The sequence below is a fragment of the Salvelinus namaycush genome, chromosome 15 (assembly GCF_016432855.1).
Source record: "Salvelinus namaycush isolate Seneca chromosome 15, SaNama_1.0, whole genome shotgun sequence".
In the NCBI taxonomy this organism is placed as follows: Eukaryota; Metazoa; Chordata; class Actinopteri; order Salmoniformes; family Salmonidae; genus Salvelinus; species Salvelinus namaycush.
In genome coordinates this window covers 37,461,465-37,485,140 of record NC_052321.1, presented here as the reverse complement: position 1 = coordinate 37,485,140, position 23,676 = coordinate 37,461,465, and the positions used below count along the sequence as shown (strand labels likewise).

General features: G+C 44.7%; 1 protein-coding gene across 1 annotated transcript in view; it reads left to right on the top strand.

The window, feature by feature from the left end:
• Window positions 1-23,676, top strand: part of LOC120060066 (otoferlin-like) — a 46,477-nt gene that overhangs the window by 22,573 nt on the left and 228 nt on the right. The window contains exons 21-41 of the mRNA XM_039009131.1: window positions 70-231; window positions 1,302-1,421; window positions 1,606-1,767; window positions 2,002-2,164; window positions 2,300-2,370; window positions 2,481-2,513; window positions 2,672-2,800; window positions 2,920-2,995; window positions 4,093-4,211; window positions 6,298-6,435; window positions 6,933-7,070; window positions 16,807-16,934; window positions 17,207-17,377; window positions 17,711-17,871; window positions 18,120-18,262; window positions 18,632-18,720; window positions 18,872-18,970; window positions 19,082-19,323; window positions 19,603-19,781; window positions 20,099-20,199; window positions 20,696-20,868. Coding sequence (XP_038865059.1) covers window positions 70-231; window positions 1,302-1,421; window positions 1,606-1,767; window positions 2,002-2,164; window positions 2,300-2,370; window positions 2,481-2,513; window positions 2,672-2,800; window positions 2,920-2,995; window positions 4,093-4,211; window positions 6,298-6,435; window positions 6,933-7,070; window positions 16,807-16,934; window positions 17,207-17,377; window positions 17,711-17,871; window positions 18,120-18,262; window positions 18,632-18,720; window positions 18,872-18,970; window positions 19,082-19,323; window positions 19,603-19,781; window positions 20,099-20,199; window positions 20,696-20,868 — 2,797 coding nt within the window. The remainder of the gene's footprint in view (window positions 1-69; window positions 232-1,301; window positions 1,422-1,605; window positions 1,768-2,001; window positions 2,165-2,299; window positions 2,371-2,480; window positions 2,514-2,671; window positions 2,801-2,919; window positions 2,996-4,092; window positions 4,212-6,297; window positions 6,436-6,932; window positions 7,071-16,806; window positions 16,935-17,206; window positions 17,378-17,710; window positions 17,872-18,119; window positions 18,263-18,631; window positions 18,721-18,871; window positions 18,971-19,081; window positions 19,324-19,602; window positions 19,782-20,098; window positions 20,200-20,695; window positions 20,869-23,676) is intronic.

Below are 23,676 nucleotides of genomic sequence, written 5' to 3'. Positions count from 1 at the left end.
GGACCTTGATTTACCACAGAAGGGTCAGGGTTATATTTTGATTGTCTCCCTGTTATGATGTGACTCCAGGGCAAAGCAGAGTTCATGGGCAGGACCTTCGCCAAGCCTATAACCAAGATGGCGGATGAACACTACGGACCTCCACGTTTCCCTCCCCAACTAGAGTACTACCAGATCTATAGGGGGAACTGCACCGCTGGAGAAATGCTGGCGGCCTTCGAGCTGCTGCAGGTGAGCCTGGCAATAGATCAACTTTCCACATTATTTGTCCCAGAGTAGAGGGAAATTGGTTGGTAGAAGTTGAAAGTTGACTTTCAAGTTGCCTTTCAAAGTTGATGTATTCCCGAGATTTCCTAGGTTAAAGGTCCAATGCAGTCATTTTAGTCTCAATATCAAATCTTTGCTCTGTAACAATTAAGTACCTTACTGTGATTGTTTTCAATTAAAATGGTCAAAAATCAACAAAAATAGCTTCTTAGCAAAGGGCAATTTCTCAAGCAAGAATTTTGTAGGACTATCTGGGAGTGGTCTGAGTGATCTGACCAACTTCACATATAAATGTGGGTTATAGACCTGTCATTATCATTGAAAGCAAGTCTAAGACGCGGTAGATCAGTTCTATGTGCGCTATTTCTATGCTTCCTGTACTTAAGTTTCGTTTTTACGTCTTTTACTTTCGGTTTTATACACCAGCTTCAAACAGCAGAAAATACAATGTTTTATGGAAAACATATTTCACAGCGGTTTAGATGGTACAATACACTATAATTACTTGTTTTGTCACATAAACTGAAATGAAGCAAACTATTTGAATTTTTGCAACCGGGAAATGGCAGAGTGATTTCTGCATAGTGCATCTTTAAAAACTACATCCCACCAAACAGGCTGAAATTTCAGGCGGTCTTTTCAAACGGCAAATTTTTATCATTTTCACAATTTCACAATATTATTCCAACTTCATAGTGTGGAAATATATATGAAACACAGGAAATCTTGTGCATTGGGCCTAAAAAATCCCCTGGGCCTTTAATAACACTCAAACAAAACGAAATGTCTGCCAGACATGTAATTATAAATGCTTTGATTAGACCCAAATTAATCAGTAATGTTGATGTCTGTAGTCTCCTGTATGGCTCAGTTGGTAGAGTATGGCTTTTGCAATGCCAGGATTGTGGGTTCAATTCCTGGGGCCACCCAGACTTAAAATGTATTCACGCATGTCTGTAAGTCGCTTTGGATAAAAGCCACTTCTAAATGGCATATATTATATTATTATTATATTATATCTGTTCATGTTTCAGATTGGTCCTCATGGTAAAGCTGACCTGCCGCCCATCGATGGTCCTACAGACATGGACCGTGGTCCCATCCTACCAGTCCCTCTGGGCATCAGACCAGTCCTCAGCAAGTACAGGATCGAGGTGGGAATTAAACTCCTCTTGGCCTTGAAATACAGGAAGTGTAGCTGTAAATATCGCACTGTAAATGTTGATGTAACATATGAAACCCTTATGTACTGCTTATGAATGTAGAATGTATGGGTTATAAATGTGTTATGAAGTCCCTATGTAGGTACCCTTTAAATAAAGTGTTACTGAAATGTAGGTGTTGTTCTGGGGCCTGAGGGACCTGAAGAGGGTCAACCTAGCCGCGGTGGACAGGCCTCGTGTGGACATAGAATGTGCCGGTAAAGGAGTCCAGTCTTCCCTCATCCAGAACTACAAGAAAAATCCCAACTTCGGCACCCTGGTTAAGATGTTTGAGGTGGTAAGTTCTCTTTAAAATCATTCCATCGTTCACCTGGTTATCTCACCTAATAACAACCAAAAAAATAACGACTTTCTCATGACACTGTGACGGCGTCATGAAAACGAAATCTTTGCCTTATTGTAACAATTGGTTGTAATCTGGTTATATGACGTCTTCTTAACAAACAGGAAATGACACCGTAAAGGTGCCAAATTTAGCCCATTAATTTACTGTGAACTTGTTGTTCTCCAGGATCTGCCCGAGAACGAGCTGCTCCACCCTCCCCTGAACATCAGAGTGGTGGACTGCAGAGCGTTCGGTCGCTACACCCTGGTGGGGAACCATGCTGTCACCACCTTACGCAAGTTCATTCACCGGGCAGCAGACAAGCACGCCAACAACTGGAACACTCAAGGTACACACACATACATGCGCGCACATACACACACAAACGGACACACACACACACACACGCACAAACAAACCCACACCTCGCTGTGCCCTTACACTTTGATTTGTGCATACTAATGCAGTCGTTGTCCTCTCACAGAGGAGATCATTGTCAACTATGAGCCAGAGCCCACCATCAAGAAGATGGAGACCATGGTCAAGCTGGACTCTGTAAGATCTCACACCATTAAATGAATGTTAACTTTAGCAATAAACTTTAATAAAACATCCTAACTGAGTTGTAAAATGATTGATATAGTATGTTGTGTGGTATTTTCCAGGGGTCCGATGCTGTGGTTAAAATTGAGGTAGGTGTTATGACGTTGATCTAGGAATGTCTCTGTTTCTCAATGTAGGAGCAATGTTAAAAGCATTTGTGCGTGACAGTTTATTTGAAAAGGTTAGTACGGTAGTTTGAAAACAGTAAAAGGCCTACTGCAACCTGTAATCTAACCTTGCGTTGATATGTTAGGAGGATGAGAAGGGAGGGAAGAAGAAGAAAAGGAAGAAGGGAGGGGACGAGGTGGAGGAGGAGGAGTTTGATGAAAGCATGTTGGATTGGTGGTCCAAGTACTTTGCCTCGATCGAAACTCTGATGGAGGTGAGGCCATCCGGGAAAATGGCTACATTTGGCTACATTTTAATACTCAGAATTTAATTTAAAAAGTGATCCTGTCAATATGTGTTGGATATTATTGGTTTGTGTGTCTTACTCTGTAGATTCTCAAGGCTCAGGAGGCAGCTATGGCGGATGCTGAGGAGAAAGAGGACCAGGATATTGCTGCTGAGGGCGGAGGTAACACAGACAATCCTAAACTAATGTTGAAAACACAAGAGCTGCAAATCTATTAGATCTAAACCATATCTGTACACATTTCATACAAGTACACATCGTATTATGTATCATCAATTTAGGTTGTTTAGGTTGATGATGTTTGTTAATTTGGTAGATATTGACAAGTAGATACTATGTCTTGTAGATGGTCCAGCATGATTAGATAGTCCAACATAATCATGAATCTCTGTATATTGATTGAGACTTTAAAGTAGAATATAATTGTTGCGGTAAAAGAGAATGATCATGTTGTCAGGTTGTATTCTATGTCCACTTTCATGTGCCTAACACATGCTGTCCTCTTCAAATCATGACAACCCGTACTACTAACCCTTCATATGACCCCTGACATCTCTGTTGTAGTTCATCACTGCATACGTTTACACAGACATGAATCCATGATTTCCATCACTTCAAAACTCATATAATGACCTCCTCCTGCTCTCCTGCTATATGTTACCACAGGCCTGCCATGAACGTTGACTAAGAATAACATGACTGACAAAACCACATCTAGTGCTTATATAGTGTTATGTATAGCTTTTACATAACACGATACATCAAATATTTATATAAAACTAACTTGAACAAATGTTTTGGAATCTCAAATGCACTGGTATGCAGAGATTGTGTGCAAGATACGGAGACATTATTAAATTGGCTAGTGTTTCATTTCCTTAAAGTGGCCAGTGACTCCTAATCTATGTCTATAGGCAGCCGCCCCTGATGTGCTAGTGATGGCTGTTTAGCAATCTGATGGCCTTGAGAAAGAAGCTATTTTTCAGTCTCTCGGTCCTAAGTTTAGTGATAAAGTTGATACTCTTAAGCTAAGCTAATGACCTATTCCTATTGGGTAAATGTTGTCTTAGCTATTCTGACTGTTGCACTGGCATTCACTGTATATACTGTTCATATTGTGTATACATAGGCCAAAATACTTTGGTTTGCCAACTTGCATGTTGAATTCATGTCTTGAGTGCCCTGCTGTGCACCAACTCTCCTCTCCTCTCCACCCCCACCCTCACCCCCCTCATCCCTCACCCCTAACCTATTCTCAGAGATCAAACCTGATGACTCTCTTGTCAAAGGAAAGAGAGGCAAGGGAAAGAAGGAGAAGAAGAGGGCTGGTCCTGGAGACATGCCAGAGAAGAAAAAGCACAACATTGATGAGCTACAGGTATGTGGTTACTCAACAGTGAGCCCCAGTGAGCAAAACTGGTTGATATTATGTTATTACAACCAGAATTGTCGTTTCAAACACTTTATCCCAGTTTTACCCACTGGAACCTGTTTCTAAATAGGGGGTGCTGTTTGCACTTTGTAATAATTTCGTTCCCAAATTAAACTGCCTCGTACTCAATTCTTGCTCGTACAATATGCATATTATTATTACTATTGGATAGAAAACACTCTCTAGTTTCTAAAACCGTTTGAATTATATCTGTGAGTAAAACAGAACTGGAGTTAGAGCATTTTTCCTATGAGGATGTGAGAATGCTGAATTCTGCTCTCTGTTCTCAGGTCAGTTTATTAATTTGCATGTCTTCTATTGGTTGAGATGCACTGCATACGTCTTCCCCTGGGTGTCAGCGAATAGTGAGAGTTGAAATGGGGTTGCTAGGCAGAACTGAGAGGTTATAAATGGCCTGGGAACGAAGGGTCCGGTCTTTGTTCACTTCGCTCTGACGCAGGAAGGACATCTGGCTGTGGCTCTAGAACGCTCCGGTTATAGGCCTTAGATATATCCGGTCATGTTTTTATTCGTTATAGGTGTTAAAGACATCATAATGTTGTTATATTAAACCGAGTTATATCAGTTTATATCGGTATATTGCGATTTTCGGATATTTAATCGTCCTGCGTTTTAGTGAGTTGGACACGTCTTTGCCACATGGCTAATGTTTACTGCTAAATCGAACGTTGAAGAGGACAATCTACAACCAAGCAACGATTCTTTTGGACTAAGGACACCTTGCCCAAGATTCTGATGGAAGCTCATCAAATTGTAAGAAGTATTTATGATGTTAATTCGTTGTTCTGTTGAAAAATGTAGAACAGATATTCTGCCAATAATCTAGGGACGGTCTCGCTTTAACGCACGCTGTATGTTGTAGTAACGTTAATTTTAAAAATCTAACACAGCGATTGCATTAAGAACTAATGTATCTTTCATTTGCTGTCCAACCTGTATTTTTTAGTCAAGTTTATGATTAGTTATCGATTAGATTAGGTGCCTCTCCCAAGATTTCTCCCGACATATTGTTGGCAGCCTGGCTACTTTTCTCATTGTATAACCACGATTTGTGCCGCTAAATATGCACATTTTCGAACAAACTCTATATGTATTGTGTAATATGATGTTATAGGACTGTCATCTGATGAAGTTTTGAGAAGGTTAGTCAAAAATGTAATATCTTTTGCTGGTTTATTCGCTATCGCTAACGTGCATGAATCAATGCTGCTGTGTGGTTGCCTATTGTAGTAAGCTAATATAATGCTATATTGTGTTTTCGCTGTAAAACACTTAAAAAATCTGAAATATTGGCTGGATTCACAAGATCTTTGTCTTTCATTTGCTGTACGCTGTGTATTTTTCAGAAATGTTTTATGATGAGTATTTAATAATTCACGTTGCTCTCTGTAGTTATTCTAGTCGCTTTGGTGAGAGTTGTGATGGTGGCTGCAATGGTAAACTATGATTTATACCTGAAATATGCACATTTCTCTAACAAAACATATGCTATACAATAAATATATTATCAGACTGTCATCTGATGAAGTTGTTTCTTGGTTAGTGGCTATTTATATCTTTATTTGGTCGAATTTGTGATAGCTACCTATGCAGGAAAAAAATGGTGGAGTAAAAAAAGTTGTGTCTTTTGCTAACGTGGTTAGCTAATAGATTTACATATTGTGTCTTCCCTGTAAAACATTTTAAAAATCAGAAATGATGGCTGGATTCACAAGATGTGTATCTTTCATCTGGTGTCTTGGACTTGTGATTTAATGATATTTAGATGCTAGTATTTACTTGTGACGCTATGCTAGGCTATGCTAGTCAGCTTTTTTACTGATGGGGGTGCTCCCGGATCCGGGATTGGGAGGAATTAGAGGTTAAACAATTCTGGGCAATGGGTTGAAGTCTCTGGGCAGTTTTGGGACAAATACTGTAACTCTTTATTTGTTGTTGATATGTTTAAATATGTTTTTTTTTTGTTGAAATGTTTTTAATGTATAGAGTACTTTTTGTATTTCCTCATTAGGTGTACCCCAAGGAGCTGGAGAATGAGTTTGATCACTTTGAAGACTGGCTTCACACCTTCAACCTGTTCAGAGGGAAGGCCGGAGACGACGACGACCAGAACATGACGGATGAAGACAGGATTATTGGCAAATTCAAAGTAAAACCCCTTTCGCACAGAAGGGCGTTACCTTCTTTGTAACTTCTTTTTTTTTGTCGGCGATTGACGAGAGCTGGAACTAGCACAGTCTCAGGTCTTCTTGTGCTGTACATAGACTGTAGAATATATCATATACTGTATAGCCAACTCCTATAGTTCTTGTTCAACGATGATGTCTATACAGCATAAACATATCTGGGACCAGGCTAGAAAGGAACAGGATTGAGTCCGTTATTGTGTTAAATATCACCACAATTGTGCATGTCTGTGTATATTCCAGGGTTCTCTGTGCATGTCTGTGTATATTCCAGGGTTCTCTGTGCATGTCTGTGTATATTCCAGGGTTCTCTGTGCATGTCTGTGTATATTCCAGGGTTCTCTGTGCATGTCTGTGTATATTCCAGGGTTCTCTGTGCATGTCTGTGTATATTCCAGGGTTCTCTGTGCATGTCTGTGTATATTCCAGGGTTCTCTGTGCATGTCTGTGTATATTCCAGGGTTCTCTGTGCATGTACAAAGTTCCGGTGTCAGATGAGATGCAGAGGGAGATGGGCTTTGACTCCAACATGGGCATGTTCCAGAACATTCCAACTAATGACCCAATCAACGTCCTAGTCCGGGTCTATATCATCAGGGTATGTACACTACTCTCTATTGTGTACCTACAACAGTACTTATATGTCCGACTCTATGTCGTCAGGATAGTTACACAACACTACACTCAGGTGAGAGTACAGTGCCTATATAAAGTCTACAACCCCCTTGGGATTAAAATTGATTTCATTGTCATTTTTTCTCAATCTACACAAACAATTTAAAAAAAGTGGAAGAAAAATTCTAAAACAAATTTAAGATTAATGAAACATAAAACACTAATATACCTTGATAGGTATTCACCCACTACATGTTAGGCAATGCATGTTTCAAATACCTTTGGCAGCGATCACAGCTGTGAGTCTTCTTTGGTAAGTCTCATAAGAGCTTTGCACACCCGTATTGTCTGCACCCATTATTCTTTTCAAAATTCTTCAAGCTCTGTCAAGGTGTTGGGGATCATGGCTAGAAAGCCATTTTCAAGTCTTGCCATAGATTTTCAAGCAGATTTAAATCAAAAATTCTAACTTGGCTCCTCAGGAACATTCACTGTCTTCTTGCTAAGCAGCAACAGTGTAGATTTGGCTTTGTGTTGTAGGTTATTGCCCTGCTGAAAGGTGAATTCCTCTTCCAGTGTCTGGTGCAAAGCAGACTGAAGCAGATTTTCCTCTAAGATTTTGCATGTGCTTACAGTAGCCCCATCCTGTTTCTTTTCATCCTGAAAATGTCATGTTTTGTCATTGATCATCATGTCTTGTCCCTGTGCTTCCCTCTGCTGGTCTTATTAGGTTCTTTCCCTCTTTCTATCCCTCTCTCTCCCCCTCCCTCTCTCCCTCTCTCGCTCTCTCTCTCTATCGTTCCGTTCCTGCTCCCAGCTGTTTCTCATTCTCCTAACTACCTCATTTACTCTTTCACACCTGTCCCCTATTTTGCCCTCTGATTAGAGTCCCTATTTCTCCCTCTGTTTTCCGCTTCTGTCCTTGTCGGATTCTTGTTTGATGTTTGCTGTTCTGTGTCCTTGTTCCGCCCTGTCGTGTTTTTGCCTTCTTCAGATGCTGCGTGTGAGCAGGTGTCTATGTCAGCTACGGCCTGTGCCTTCCTGAAGCGACCTGCAGTCTGTGGTCGCGTCTCCAGTCGTTCCTCTCTACTGACGAGAGGATTTCAGTTTCCTGTTTTTGGATTTTCCTATGATAATATCCAGGAGTATCATTGTTTGTTTAAGACTGGATTAAAGACTCTGTTTCTCTTAAGTCGCTTTTGGGTCCTCATTCACCAGCATAACAGAAGAATCCGACCAAGAATGGACCCAGCGACTACGGATTCTCGCAACACTGCCGTCGAGTTCCAGGGAGCAATGCTCAGCAGACACGAGCAGGAATTGTTTGCTGCTCGTCATGCCGTTGAGACCCTGGCCGCTCAGGTCTCCGATCTCTCAGGACAGTTTCAGAGTCTTCGTCTCGTGCCACCAGCTACTTCCTGGTCTTCCGAGTCTCCGGAACCTAGGGTTAATAACCCACCATGTTACTCTGGGCAGCCCACTGAGTGTCGCTCCTTTCTCACCCAGTGTGATATCGTGTTCTCTCTCCAGCCCAACACATACTCAAGAGAGAGAGCTCGGATCGCTTACGTCATATCACTCCTTACTGGTCGGGCTCGGGAGTGGGGCACAGCTATCTGGGAGGCAAGGGCTGAGTGTTCTAACGTTTATCAGAACTTTAAAGAGGAGATGATACGGGTTTTTGATCGTTCAGTTTTTGGGAAGGAGGCTTCCAGGGCCCTGGCTTCCCTATGTCAAGGTGATCGATCCATAACGGATTACTCTATAGAGTTTCGCACTCTTGCTGCATCCAGTGACTGGAACGAGTCGGCGTTGCTCGCTCGTTTTCTGGAGGGACTCCACGCTGAGGTTAAGGATGAGATTCTCTCCCGGGAGGTTCCTTCCAGCGTGGACTCTTTGATTGCACTCGCCATCCGCATAGAACGACGGGTAGATCTTCGTCACCGAGCTCGTGGAAGAGAGCTCGCGTTAACGGTGTTTCCCCTCTCCGCATCTCAACCATCTCCTCCCACCGGCTCAGAGACTGAGCCCATGCAGCTGGGAGGTATTCGCATCTCGACTAAGGAGAGGGAACGGAGAATCACCAACCGCCTTTGCCTCTATTGCGGTTCTGCTGGACATTTTGTCATGTCATGTCCAGTAAAAGCCAGAGCTCATCAGTAAGCGGAGGGCTACTGGTGAGCGCTACTACTCAGGTCTCTCCATCAAGATCCTGTACTACCTTGTCGGTCCATCTACGCTGGACCGGTTCGGCTGCTTCCTGCAGTGCCTTGATAGACTCTGGGGCTGAGGGTTGTTTTATGGACGAAGCATGGGCTCGGAAACATGACATTCCTCTCAGACAGTTAGGGAAGCCCACGCCCATGTTCGCCTTAGATGGTAGTCTTCTCCCCAGTATCAGATGTGAGACACTACCTTTAACCCTCACAGTATCTGGTAACCACAGTGAGACCATTTCCTTTTTGATTTTTCGTTCACCTTTTACACCTGTTGTTTTGGGTCATCCCTGGCTAGTATGTCATAATCCTTCTATTAATTGGTCTAGTAATTCTATCCTATCCTGGAACGTTTCTTGTCATGTGAAGTGTTTAATGTCTGCTATCCCTCCTGTTTCTTCTGTCCCCTCTACTCAGGAGGAACCTGGTGATTTGACAGGAGTGCCGGAGGAATATCATGATCTGCGCACGGTCTTCAGTCGGTCCAGAGCCAACTCTCTTCCTCCTCACCGGTCGTATGATTGTTGTATTGATCTCCTTCCGGGGACCACTCCCCCTCGGGGTAGACTATTCTCTCTATCGGCTCCCGAACGTAAGGCTCTCGAGGATTATCTGTCTGTTTCTCTCGACGCCGGTACCGTGGTGCCTTCTTCCTCTCCCGCCGGAGCGGGGTTTTTTTTTGTTAAGAAGAAGGACGGTACTCTGCGCCCCTGCGTGGATTATCGAGGGCTGAATGACATTACGGTTAAGAATCGTTATCCGCTTCCCCTTATGTCGTCAGCCTTCGAGATTCTGCAGGGAGCCAGGTTCTTTACTAAGTTGGACCTTCGTAACGCTTACCATCTCGTGCGCATCAGAGAGGGGGACGAGTGGAAAACGGCGTTTAACACTCCGTTAGGGCATTTTGAATACCGGGTTCTGCTGTTCGGTCTCGCTAATGCTCCAGCTGTCTTTCAGGCATTAGTTAATGATGTACTGAGAGACATGTTGAACATCTTTGTTTTCGTTTACCTTGACGATATCCTGATTTTTTCACCGTCACTCGAGATTCATGTTCAGCACGTTCGACGTGTACTCCAGCGCCTTTTAGAGAATTGTCTCTACGTGAAGGCTGAGAAGTGCGCCTTTCATGTCTCCTCTGTCACATTTCTCGGTTCTGTTATTTCCGCTGAAGGCATTCAGATGGATCCCGCTAAGGTCCAGGCTGTCAGCGATTGGCCCGTTCCTAAGTCACGTGTCGAGTTGCAGCGCTTTCTCGGTTTCGCTAATTTCTATCGGCGTTTCATTCGTAATTTCGGTCAAGTGGCTGCCCCTCTCACAGCTCTGACTTCTGTCAAGACTTGCTTTAAGTGGTCCGGTTCCGCCCAGGGAGCTTTTGATCTCCTCAAGAAGCGTTTTACTTCCGCTCCTATCCTTGTTACTCCTGACGTCACTAAACAATTCATTGTCGAGGTTGACGCTTCAGAGGTGGGCGTGGGAGCCATTCTGTCCCAGCGCTTCCTTTCTGACGATAAGGTCCATCCTTGCGCTTACTTTTCTCATCGCCTGTCGCCATCGGAACGCAACTATGATGTGGGTAACCGCGAACTGCTCGCCATCCGCTTAGCCATAGGCGAATGGCGACAGTGGTTGGAGGGGGCGACCGTCCCTTTTGTCGTTTGGACTGACCATAAGAACCTTGAGTACATCCGTTCTGCCAAACGACTTAATGCACGTCAAGCTCGTTGGGCGTTGTTTTTCGCTCGTTTCGAGTTCGTGATTTCCTATCGCCCGGGAAATAAGAACACCAAGCCTGATGCCTTATCCCGTCTCTTTAGTTCTTCTGTGGCTTCTACCGACCCCGAGGGGATTCTCCCTGAAGGGCGTGTTGTCGGGTTGACTGTCTGGGGAATTGAGAGACAGGTAAAGCAAGCACTCACTCACACTGCGTCGCCGCGCGCTTGTCCTAGTAACCTTCTGTTCGTTCCTGTCTCTACTCGTCTGGCTGTTCTTCAGTGGGCTCACTCTGCCAAGTTAGCTGGCCACCCCGGCGTTCGGGGTACGCTTGCTTCTATTCGCCAGCGGTTTTGGTGGCCTACTCAGGAGCGTGACACGCGTCGTTTCGTGGCTGCTTGTTCGGACTGCGCGCAGACTAAGTCAGGTAACTCTCCTCCTGCCGGTCGTCTCAGACCGCTTCCCATTCCTTCTCGACCATGGTCTCACATCGCCTTAGACTTTATTACCGGTCTGCCTTCGTCTGCGGGGAAGACTGTGATTCTTACGGTTATCGATAGGTTCTCTAAGGCGGCACATTTCATTCCCCTCGCTAAGCTTCCTTCCGCTAAGGAGACGGCACAAATCATCATTGAGAATGTGTTCAGAATTCATGGTCTCCCGTTAGACGCCGTTTCAGACAGAGGCCCGCAATTCACGTCACAGTTTTGGAGGGAGTTCTGTCGTTTGATTGGTGCTTCCGTCAGTCTCTCTTCCGGGTTTCATCCCCAGTCTAACGGTCAAGCAGAAAGGGCCAATCAGTCGATTGGTCGCATATTACGCAGCCTTTCTTTTCGAAACCCTGCGTCTTGGGCAGAACAGCTCCCCTGGGCAGAATACGCTCACAACTCGCTTCCTTCGTCTGCTACCGGGCTATCTCCGTTTCAGAGTAGTCTTGGGTACCAGCCTCCTCTGTTCTCGTCCCAGCTCGCCGAGTCCAGCGTTCCCTCCGCTCAGGCTTTTGTCCAACGTTGTGAGCGCACCTGGAGGAGGGTCAGGTCTGCACTTTGCCGCTACAGGGCGCAGACTGTGAGAGCCGCCAATAAACGTAGGATTAAGAGTCCTAGGTATTGTCGCGGTCAGAGAGTGTGGCTTTCCACTCGTAACCTTCCCCTTACGACAGCTTCTCGCAAGTTGACTCCGCGGTTCATTGGTCCGTTCCGTGTCTCTCAGGTCGTCAATCCTGTCGCTGTGCGACTGCTTCTTCCGCGACATCTTCGTCGCGTCCACCCTGTCTTCCATGTCTCCTGTGTCAAGCCTTTTCTTCGCGCCCCCGTTCGTCTTCCCTCCCCCCCCCCCGTCCTTGTCGAGGGCGCACCTATTTACAAGGTACGGAAGATCATGGACATGCGTTCTCGGGGACGTGGTCACCAGTACTTAGTGGATTGGGAGGGTTACGGTCCTGAGGAGAGGAGTTGGGTTCCATCTCGGGACGTGCTGGACCGTTCGTTGATTGATGATTTCCTTCGTTGCCGCCAGGGTTCCTCCTCGAGTGCGCCAGGAGGCGCTCGGTGAGTGGGGGGGTACTGTCATGTTTTGTCATTGATCATCATGTCTTGTCCCTGTGCTTCCCTCTGCTGGTCTTATTAGGTTCTTTCCCTCTTTCTATCCCTCTCTCTCCCCCTCCCTCTCTCCCTCTCTCGCTCTCTCTCTCTATCGTTCCGTTCCTGCTCCCAGCTGTTTCTCATTCTCCTAACTACCTCATTTACTCTTTCACACCTGTCCCCTATTTTGCCCTCTGATTAGAGTCCCTATTTCTCCCTCTGTTTTCCGCTTCTGTCCTTGTCGGATTCTTGTTTGATGTTTGCTGTTCTGTGTCCTTGTTCCGCCCTGTCGTGTTTTTGCCTTCTTCAGATGCTGCGTGTGAGCAGGTGTCTATGTCAGCTACGGCCTGTGCCTTCCTGAAGCGACCTGCAGTCTGTGGTCGCGTCTCCAGTCGTTCCTCTCTACTGACGAGAGGATTTCAGTTTCCTGTTTTTGGATTTTCCTATGATAATATCCAGGAGTATCATTGTTTGTTTAAGACTGGATTAAAGACTCTGTTTCTCTTAAGTCGCTTTTGGGTCCTCATTCACCAGCATAACAGAAAAACTCCCCAGTCTTTGCCGATGTCAAGCATACCCATACCATGATGCAGATACCACCATGCTTGAAAATAAGGAGGCAGTTACTCAGTGACGCGTTGTGTTGGATTTGCCCCAAACATAAGGCTTTGCATTTAGACCAAAAACGGTATTATTTTGCTGTGTTTTTTTGCAGCATTACTTTAGTGCCTTGTTGCATACATATGCATGTTTTTGTAATCTTTTTTATTATGTATATTTGTATTTTTCTTTTCACTCTGTCATTTATGTCATTATTGTGGAGTCAACACAATGTTGTTGATCCATCCTCCGTTTTTTTCCCAGGAAGTCTCAAGGTTCTGCTCGCCTGAGTTAAAACACCTTATGATAAGCTGTAGACCATACTATTTACCAAGAGAGTTTTCATCTGTTTTTTTTGTGGCTGTATATTTACAAGCACAAACCGATACTGGCACTAACACCACACTCAAGGAGGTGTATACGGCCATAAGCAAACAAGAAAATGCTCATCCCGAGGCGGCGCTCCTAGTGGCCGGGGATTTTAATGCAGGAAAACCGAAATCCGTTTGACTGACCTAATTTCTACCAGTATGTCACCAGTGCAATTAGAGGGAAATAAACTCTAGATCAACTTTACTCCACACACAGAGACGCATACAAAGCTCTCCCCCGTCCATTTGGCAAACGGACCATAACTCTATCCTCCTGATTCCTGCTTACAAGCAAAAACTCTAACAGGAAGCACTCAGTACAGAAGTGGTCCGATGAAGCGGACGCTAAGCTACAGGACTGTTTCGCTAGCACAGACTGGAATATGTTCCGGGATTCCTCCAATGGCGTTGAGGAGTTTACCACATCAGTCGCCGGCTTCATTAATAAGTGCATCGATGACGTTGTCCCCACATACATACATACATACATACATACATACATACATACATACATACAACCAGAAGCCTTGGATTACAGGCATCCTCACTGAGCTAAAGCCCAGAGCTGCCCCTTTCTAGGAGCAGGACACTAATCCGGACGCTTTATAAGAAATCGCACTACGTCCTCCGAAGAACCATCAAACAGGCAAAGCGTCAGTATAGGACTAAGATCGAATCCTACTACACCGGCTCTGACGCTCGTTGGATATGGCAGGGCTTTCAAACTATCACGGATGATAAAGGGAAACCCTACTGAGAGCTGCCCAGTGACGCGAGCCTGCCAGACGAGCTAAATGCCTTCTATGCTTGCTTCGAGGCAAGCAACACTGAACCATGCGTGAGAGTACCAGCTGTTCCAGAACAACTGTATGATAATGTTCTCCGTAGCCAATGTGAGTAAGACCTTATTACAGGTTAACATTCACAAGGCCGCAGGGCCAGACGGATTACCAGGACGTGTTCTCAGAGCAACAGATCCACAGATGACGCAATCTCTATTACACTCCACACTGCCCTCTCCCACCTGGACAAAAGGTATACCTACGTGAGAATGCTGTTCAATGACTACAGCATTCAACACCAGTGTGCCCTCCAAGCACATCACTAGCTAAGGACACTGGGACTGAACACATCCCTCTGCAACTGGACCCTGGACTTCCTGATGGGCCACCTCCAGGTGGTGGTGTTAGGCAACAACACATCTGCCACGCTGACCCTTAACACGGGGGCCCCTCCTGCGTGCGTGCTCAGTCCCCTCCTGTACCCCCTGTTCAACCACGACTGCGTGGCCGCGCACAACTCCAACACCATCATTAAGCTTGCCGACGACACGACTGTGGTAGGCCTGATCACCGACAGCGATGAGACAACCTATAGAGAGGAGGTCAGAGACCTGGCGACGTGTGCCAGACAAAGAAGTTTATCGTGGAATACAGCAAACGGAGGGCCGAACACGCCCCCATTCACACCGACGGGGCTGTAGTGGAGCAGGTCAAGAGCTTCAAGTTCCTCGGTGTCCACATCACCAAGGACCTATCATGGTCCAAACACACCAACACAGTTGTGAATAGGACACGACAATACCTCTTCCCCCTCAGGAGGCTGAAAATATTTGGCATGGGTCCTCAGATCCTTAAAAAGTTATACAGCTGCACCATTGAGAGCATCTTGACTGGCTGCATCACCGCTTGGTATGGCAAGTGCTGAGCTTCCAACCGCAAGGCGGAGTGAGTACGGCCCAATAGATCACTGGGGGCAAACTCCCTGCCATCCAGGACCTCTATACCAGGCGGTGTCAGAGGAAGGCCCTAAAAATTGTCAGACTTCAGCCACCCAAGTCTTAGATGGTTCTCTCTGCTACCGCACGGCAAGCAGTACCGGAGTGTCTGGGACCAAAAGGCACCTTAACAGCTTCCACCCCCAAGCCATAAGACTGCTGAACAGTTAATCAAATGGCTTCGGGACTATTTACATTGACACATGTATTATTTATTTATTTATCTTAATTGCTTTGCACTGACTCTCTTGCACACTCACTAGACTTTACCCACACACTCACAGATACTACACTGACACCCCAACACACACACAAACGCACACACATACACAATACATACGCGCACACACACAAAACACACACGCATGCATATTGACGCCACACTCACACGTAGACACACTTTCATACGCTGCTGCTGCTGTGTTTATCATATATCCTGATTGCCTAATCATTTTTACCCCTACCCACATGTACATACTGTACTACCTCAATTACCTCAACTACCTCGTACACCTGTAAAACAGCTACACTCGATCCTGATACACCATGTTTATTGCCTTGTTATTGTTTTTATTGTTTAATTATTTCCTTTTTTATTTAGAAAATGTTTCTTACTTTTTAATGCTGGGAATGGGCTTGTAAGTAAGCATGTAAAGACTACACCTGTTGTAATTCGGCGCATGTGACCAATAACATCTGATTAGATTTGATCACAGCCGTTGAACTCTGTAGCTGTTTTAAAATCAACAATGGCCTCATGGTGACATCCCTGAGCAGTTTCCTTCCTGTCCTGCAGCTCAGTTTAGAAGGACGACTGCATCTTCGATGTGTCTGGGTGGTTTAATACATCATCCACAACATTCATTATTATCTTGACCATGCTTAAAGAGATATTCGATGTCTGGTTTGTTATTGTTACCCATCTACCAATCACTGCCATTCTTTATGAGGCTTTCCAATAGCTGCCTGGTCTTTGTAGTTGAATACTTGTCGGAGAGACCTTACAGATGTTGTATGTATGGGAGACAGGGGAAAAGGTAGTCATTCAAAAATCATGTCAACCTCTATTATTTCACACAGAGTGAGTATAACACATGATTTGCTAAGACAAATTTGACTTCTGGACTAATTTAATCTTGGCTAAACAAAGGGGGTGAATACTTATGCAACGACTATATTTTATTTATTACATTTGTATTCATGTGTAAAAATGTGTACAATTTTCCTTTCACTTTGACATTACAGAGTATTTTGGGTAGATCAATGACAAAAAAATGACAATTAATAAATCTATTTCAATCCCACTTTATAAGGCAACAAAAAGTGAAACGTTTCAAGGGGATGTAGACTTTCTATAGGCACTGTAAATGAACTACCCTGTGATTATAAACATGTAATGTCTTGAAAAACTGGTCAAATAAAACAAAATAAAATCTCTCTACTTGATACTTTCCTGCAGGCTACTGACCTGCATCCAGCGGATATCAATGGAAAAGCAGATCCATACGTCGCTATCAAACTGGGCAAGTCAGATATCAAAGACAAAGATAACTACATCTCCAAACAACTCAACCCTATCTTTGGCAAGTGAGTGGAGAAGCTCTAAAACCAACATTTCGTCCAAAATTTCGTCCATTCGTCCAATGTCGTAATAGAGTGAATGTATCTTTAATACGGCCTTAATTCTTAATCCTTAATAGCATACGAGATAGCCAAGTAATTTACTATTGATGATTGGCAATTATATAGTTATAGCTTGTGCATTGAATAGGCTTTGAAAATGTAAAACCTGTGGAGAATTATAACCAAAGTTAACAAAGTAATTTACTTAACAAAGTCATATATTTTGAACCCATCAGATCCTTTGACATCGAGGCCACATTTCCCATCGACTCCACACTAACAGTGTCAGTCTATGACTGGGATTTAGTGGGCACTGACGACCTGATTGGGGAGACTAAACTGGATCTGGAGAACCGTTACTACAGCAAACACAGAGCAATATGTGGCATCCCATCGAAATATGCCATGTAAGTGTGGCCTAGCTCTCCGTAGCCTGACGCCATTCACAGTACATGTAATCAATATATACCAACAGCACAGTATACTATGTCAATTAATTTAGCAATATTCTTAATACTTACAACTTTAGTCTGCAGTAACGAGCAACATAAACTGAATAAACTGAAATACTTTCCCGTATTTAGATATTATTGTTGATTATACCTAGGGATCCCTTGATAAAGATTAATTTCTCAGTGGGACCCACCTGGATAAATAAAGGATCAATTAATACCATATATTATCTTATAAGAACTGTGAGGAATTTGTGTGTCAGCCATCATTGTTATTCATTCCTGTAGCCATGGCTACAACGTGTGGCGGGACCCCCTGAAGCCGACCCAAATCCTGGCCAAGCTGTGTAAGGAGGGTAAGCTGGACGGGCCACACTACGGCCCTGGAGGACGGGTCAAGGTGGCCAACCGGGTCTTCATGGGCCCAACTGAGATCGAAGATGAAAATGGTACTGTATAGCGCACAACAGAATAACAGTACCTGAAATGCTTTTTTAACCTTCTATGTTAGTTACTGTACCCTGAAATACCCTCAGCCTGGTATTTTACTCTGCCTGAAATACCCCCTCATGTACAACTGATCATATAGGTCTATGATGTTATGAGCTTTCCCAAGTACCCCTTGTGTGTAGGCCAGGTAGTACGAGACTAGTCTGTGCTGTATGTCTGTCTGGGTTGATCTGATGATGTTCTTTAGGTCTGAAGAAGCAGACGGATGAGCACCTGGCCCTGACAGTGCTGAAGCACTGGGAGGACATCCCCAGGGTGGGCTGTAAACTGATTCCAGAGCATGTGGAGACCAGGCCACTCCTCAATCCTGACAAGCCTGGGATCGAACAGGTAGGACTAGTGTTAAGGTTGTGCTTGCTAACTGCCTGCGTGCCTGCTTCAGTGTCTTTCAAACAATCCAGCTGGTGAAGGTTGTAAAGCAAATCTGAAGTAGAGTAGAGTAAAGTTCACAATCTGATGGGGAAATATGATTATACTCTTAGGTAAAGTATTTATTTTTAAGGCAATCTCGGTATAAATGGGACAAATAGAGAGGTTCAAGACCCTTGTGAGACATCACAGTCAAATAGATGGATGTATTGCAAAAGGAAATAGTAGTAATAAATACCCCTGCTTTGCAAGGGCTGCAGAGTTGTGTGCCATGACAGTGGTTCAATTGTATCACATCCCAAGTTTGTCTTTGTGTTTCTCTATGTGTAGGGGAGGATTGAGATGTGGGTGGACATGTTCCCCAAGGATATGCCTGCACCTGGACCTGCCGTTGATATTTCACCCAGGAAACCAAAGAAGTATGTTCTAGTACAATGTAATGTGCTTTTAAAAACATTTAGTGAGTTCATTTGCAAAGTACATTCCCCATGTTAGATGATCAGATATATCACATTACAGACATATCACTTCAATCGATTGTTTTTAATACTTTGTCTGGTCGTCGGGCAGGTTTGAACTTAGGGTGATTATCTGGAACACAGACGAGGTCATTCTGGAGGATGATGACATCTTCACTGGAGAAAAGTCCAGTGATATCTTCGTGCGAGGGTTAAGAATGTTTCCCTTTGAAATATATGTTTTTCGAACTTCAGGGTGTGTCTTGCACTCGATATTTCAACCATGTCTTCTTGTTCTCGTTCCTCTTCTATCGTTCAACAGCTGGCTGAAGGGCCAGCAGGAGGACAAGCAGGACACCGACGTCCACTACCACTCCCTGACAGGGGAAGGTCTCTTCAACTGGCGCTTCATCTACCCCTTTGACTACCTACAGGCCGAGGAGAAGATCGTCATCTCTAAGAAGGAGTCCATGTTCGCCTGGGACGAGACTGAGTATAAGATCCCTGCTCGTCTCAACCTACAAGTCTGGGATGCTGATCACTTCTCTGCAGATGATTTTTTAGGTGGAGTGATTTGATTTCCCTCTATTAAACCTTCACCATAAGGATCTTCTAGGCTGTAGATGTTGGTCTTTCTGTGAATATAACGTTTCAGACTAGGGCTACAGGGAATTGAATATCCCTCGATGTAATATTTTACTTTTTAAAATTTAACTTCAAATTCTGGGACATGGAAAATACTGTTGTGGCAGTCATAACACAAAAATCAACATATCAACAACAACAGCTGAGAACCCTTTGTGCATATCAAGTAAATATGTATGATATTTATGTCTTTCCTAGGCGCCGTTGAGCTAGACCTGAACCGTTTCCCTCGTGGAGCAAAGACAGCCAAGCAGTGCTCCATCAACATGGTGCTGAACGAACAGGATATTCCCATGGTGTCCATCTTCAAACAGAGGAGGATCAAGGGCTGGTGGCCCTTCCTGGCCAGAGATGAGAACGACGAGTTTGAACTCACGGTATGACTCAGAGGGGTTGGGCTCAATGCGGAAGACACATTTCGGTTGAAAGCATTCCGTTGTACAACTGACTAGGTATCTCCCTTTCCCTTTTTCTTATGTAACGTGGACATGATTAAACACATTCAAGTATACACTGGTCAAAATGGTGTCTTTGATTCAACAAAACGCGACAATTGGGTTACACCCTGAAGAAACTGAGTTAAATATTGAACAGATCAGTCAAAAGATAAAGACCTACTTTATATACTGTATGAACCTTTATATACTGTATGAACCCCAGTGTTTTAGTAGTGATGTTGTTTGTGTCTTTGCAGGGGAAAGTGGAAGCAGAGCTGCAGCTGATGACTGCAGAGGAGGCTGAGAAGAATCCAGTGGGTGAAGGACGCAACGAACCTGAGCCCCTGGAGAAACCCAAGTAAGAGCACCATTCACCTGTTACCACTACCACTCTTTAAGGTGCTTACACACTGAGATAACAAATACGGTGGAGCCAACTCAATGTGTTTCAACGGGGAAGATGCATTGGAGTGGGGAAGGGGCAGTTGCATGCTTTTGCATCGTGAGGTTGCCCTATTACAACGATCTACCATGCGGTCGGAACGCACCGTCGTCGGAACGCACCCGAACGTAACGGTGCATTTGATTAAAATACTTACAAATGATGGACTAAAGAAAGGGTCTTTTATGAAATTGCCTCGATCAAGTACCGGATTTGACCAGGGATCATCATACTTCGCAAGGTAAGTTACTAAAATACCCTTTATTTTTTCTATAATTTGTATGGATTTTATTCTGTTCACAGGAAACTGGCATTATATCTTATAGTCATATTTGCTAATCCTCTGTTTGTCTGTGTGATGGCCTTAAGGCATTAGTGTGGTCTAACCAACCAACCCTATTTTTCTCCCCAGCCGTCCAGACACAGCCTTCCTATGGTTCCTTATGCCTTTCAAAGCCATCAAAAACCTCATCTGCAACCAGTACTTCTGGCTCACGGTCAAGTTAGTGGTGGCCCTGCTGCTGGTGCTCATCCTGGGCCTCTTCATCTACAGCATGCCTGGATACATGGCCAAGAAACTAATGGGTGTCTGAGAAGTGGAAACTTTAACATGTATTTAGATATTTGTTTCCTTAGCTTGAAAGAAGTCGACAAGGTGTGACTGCAATTCACACTTTGGTTTTGTTTAACTTGCCACTGTAAACAAGGTGAACTATACCTTTAAGAAAAGACTACTCAACAACTTCTCAACTCAGTGCTATATTCAACGACTTGTTTTCCCTAACTGTCACGTTCTGACCTTAGTTCCTTTTTTATGTCTCTATTTTGGTTTGGTCAGGGCGTGAGTTGGGGTGGGCATTCTGTTTTGTTTCTATGTTTTGTATTTCTGTGTTTAGCCTGGTATGGTTCCCAATCAGAGGCAGCTGTCAATCGTTGTCTCTGATTGAGAACCATACTTAGGTAGCCTGTTCCCACCTGTGTTTGTGGGTAGTTGTTTTGTGTTTGTTTCACCATTCAGGACTGTTTCGATTTTCGTTGTCATTCACTTTTTTATTTTTGTATTTTTTCATGTTCTGTTATATTAAAGTAACATGGTTACCACGCTGCATTTTGGTCCGATCCTTCATATTCCTCATCAGAAGAGGAAGACAATCGTTACAGAACTACCCACCACAAACGGACCAAGCAGCGTGGTAACAAGGAACAGCGCGATCTGGAGAAATGGACATGGGAGGAAATATTGGACGGCAAGGGACCCTGGGCACAGCCGGGGGAGTATCACCGTCCGAAAGAGGAGCTGGAGGCAGCTAGAGCGGAGCGGCGACACTACGAGGAATTGGCTCGAGGTAACGGGCACGAGAGGCAGCCCCAGAATTTTTTGGGGGGGGCGGCACACGGGGAGATTGGCGGACTCAGGTAGGAGACCTGAGCCAACTCCCCGTGCTTACCGTGGCGAGAGAGTGACTGGGCAGGCACCGTGTTATGCGGTGAAGCGCACGATGTCCCCAGTGCGCACGCATAGCCCGGTGCACTACATCGCAGCTCCTCGAATCGGCCGGGCTAGAGTGGGCATCGAGCCAGGAGGGATGATGCCGGCTCAGCGCATCTAGTCTCCAGTGCGTCTCCTCGGCCCGGGGTATACTGCACCAGCCCTACGCACGGTGTCCCCGGTTCGCCAGCACAGCCCAGTGTGGCCTGTTCCAACTCCCCACACTTGCCGGGCTACAGGGGGGATCCAGCCAGGACGAGTTGTGCTAGCTCTGCGCTCGAGACCGTCAGTGCGCCTCCACGGCCCAGTGCATCCGGTGCCTCGGCCAAGGAAGAGGCCTCCTGCATGTCTCCCCAGCCTGGTGAGTCCTGTGCCTGTGCTAAGCCCTAACCATCCTGCATGTCTCCCCAGTCTGGTGAGTCCTGTGCCTTCTCCCAGAGCCAGGCCTCCTGTGTGTCTCTCCATTCCAGTGGTGATCCATGGCACGAAGCCTCCAGTGGTGATCCATGGCACGAAGCCTCCAGTGATGATCCATGGCACGAAGCCTCCAGTGATGATCCATGGCACGAAGCCTACTGTGATGATCCATGGCACGAAGCCTCCTGTGATGATCCATGGCACGAAGCCTCCTGTGATGATCCATGGCACGAAGCCTCCTGTGATGATCCATGGCACGAAGCCTCCTGTGATGATCCATGGCACGAAGCCTCCTGTGATGATCCATGGCACGAAGCCTCCTGTGATGATCCATGGCACGAAGCCTCCTGTGATGATCCATGGCACGAAGCCTCCAGCGACGCCCTCTAGTCCGGAGCCTCTAGCGTCGCCCTCTAGTCCGGAGCCTCCAGCGACGCCCTCCTTTTTTATGTCTCTATTTTGGTTTGGTCAGGGCGTGAGTTGGGGTGGGCATTCTATGTTTTGTTTCTATGTTTTGTATTTCTGTGTTTGGCCTGGTATGGTTCCCAATCAGAGGCAGCTGTCAATCGTTGTCTCTGATTGAGGTAGCCTGTTCCCACCTGTGTTTGTGGGTAGTTGTTTCCTGTTTTGTGTTTGTTTCACCATTCAGGACTGTTTCAATTTTCGTTGTCATTCACTTTGTTATTTTTGTATTTTTTCGTGTTCTGTTATATTAAAGTAACATGGACACTTACCACACTGCATTTTGATCCGATCCTTCATATTCCTCATCAGAAGAGGAAGACAATCGTTACACAAACAAGCACCTAACAAGCATCTCTTCTCATGGAGTCACATGTTTTTGCCATGTGACAAGACAATCGTACACACACACCATGTATCGGAAATAAAAGTAACAAAACCACGTCCAAGTAGAAATATAAGAAAACAGATTGATGATGTATTATATATACACATCCCTTTCAAGGACCAGTTCAACGACATAAAGTAGAAAACATTTTAATATTGCGGTGTTGCGGAACACGTCAATGTACAAAGTCAAATGTTTGGTTCGCAATTCAGATTTTGTTCCTGCTTGAAGTCATGATGTATTAGCCTTCTTTTGCATGGAATTGCTTTTCTTCGGCTGTTTACATGAATGTGTATTTGAATGTCTTTGATCAACTGCGTGCAGCAAGTAATATATTATGTATGCTTTGTTTGTGAATAAACTGGTAAGAACAATGACTGATCCTGTTTTCTTTGTCACTCACTTTCTTTGTCACATACATTTCAATCCAATACATCCGAATCCAATACAATCTCAGTGTTTTCAAATATATCTTAGTAAGAAATGATGTATCAACATTTCAACTAAAAATGCCTTATATTTAGTCAGGATCTTTATTAGATTATCATAAGACATTAAGGTGCCATACATGCTTATGTCAGGTCTTACAATGCGTTATAACCCACTGTACCACAAACTAATCTACTGTCATCAACTT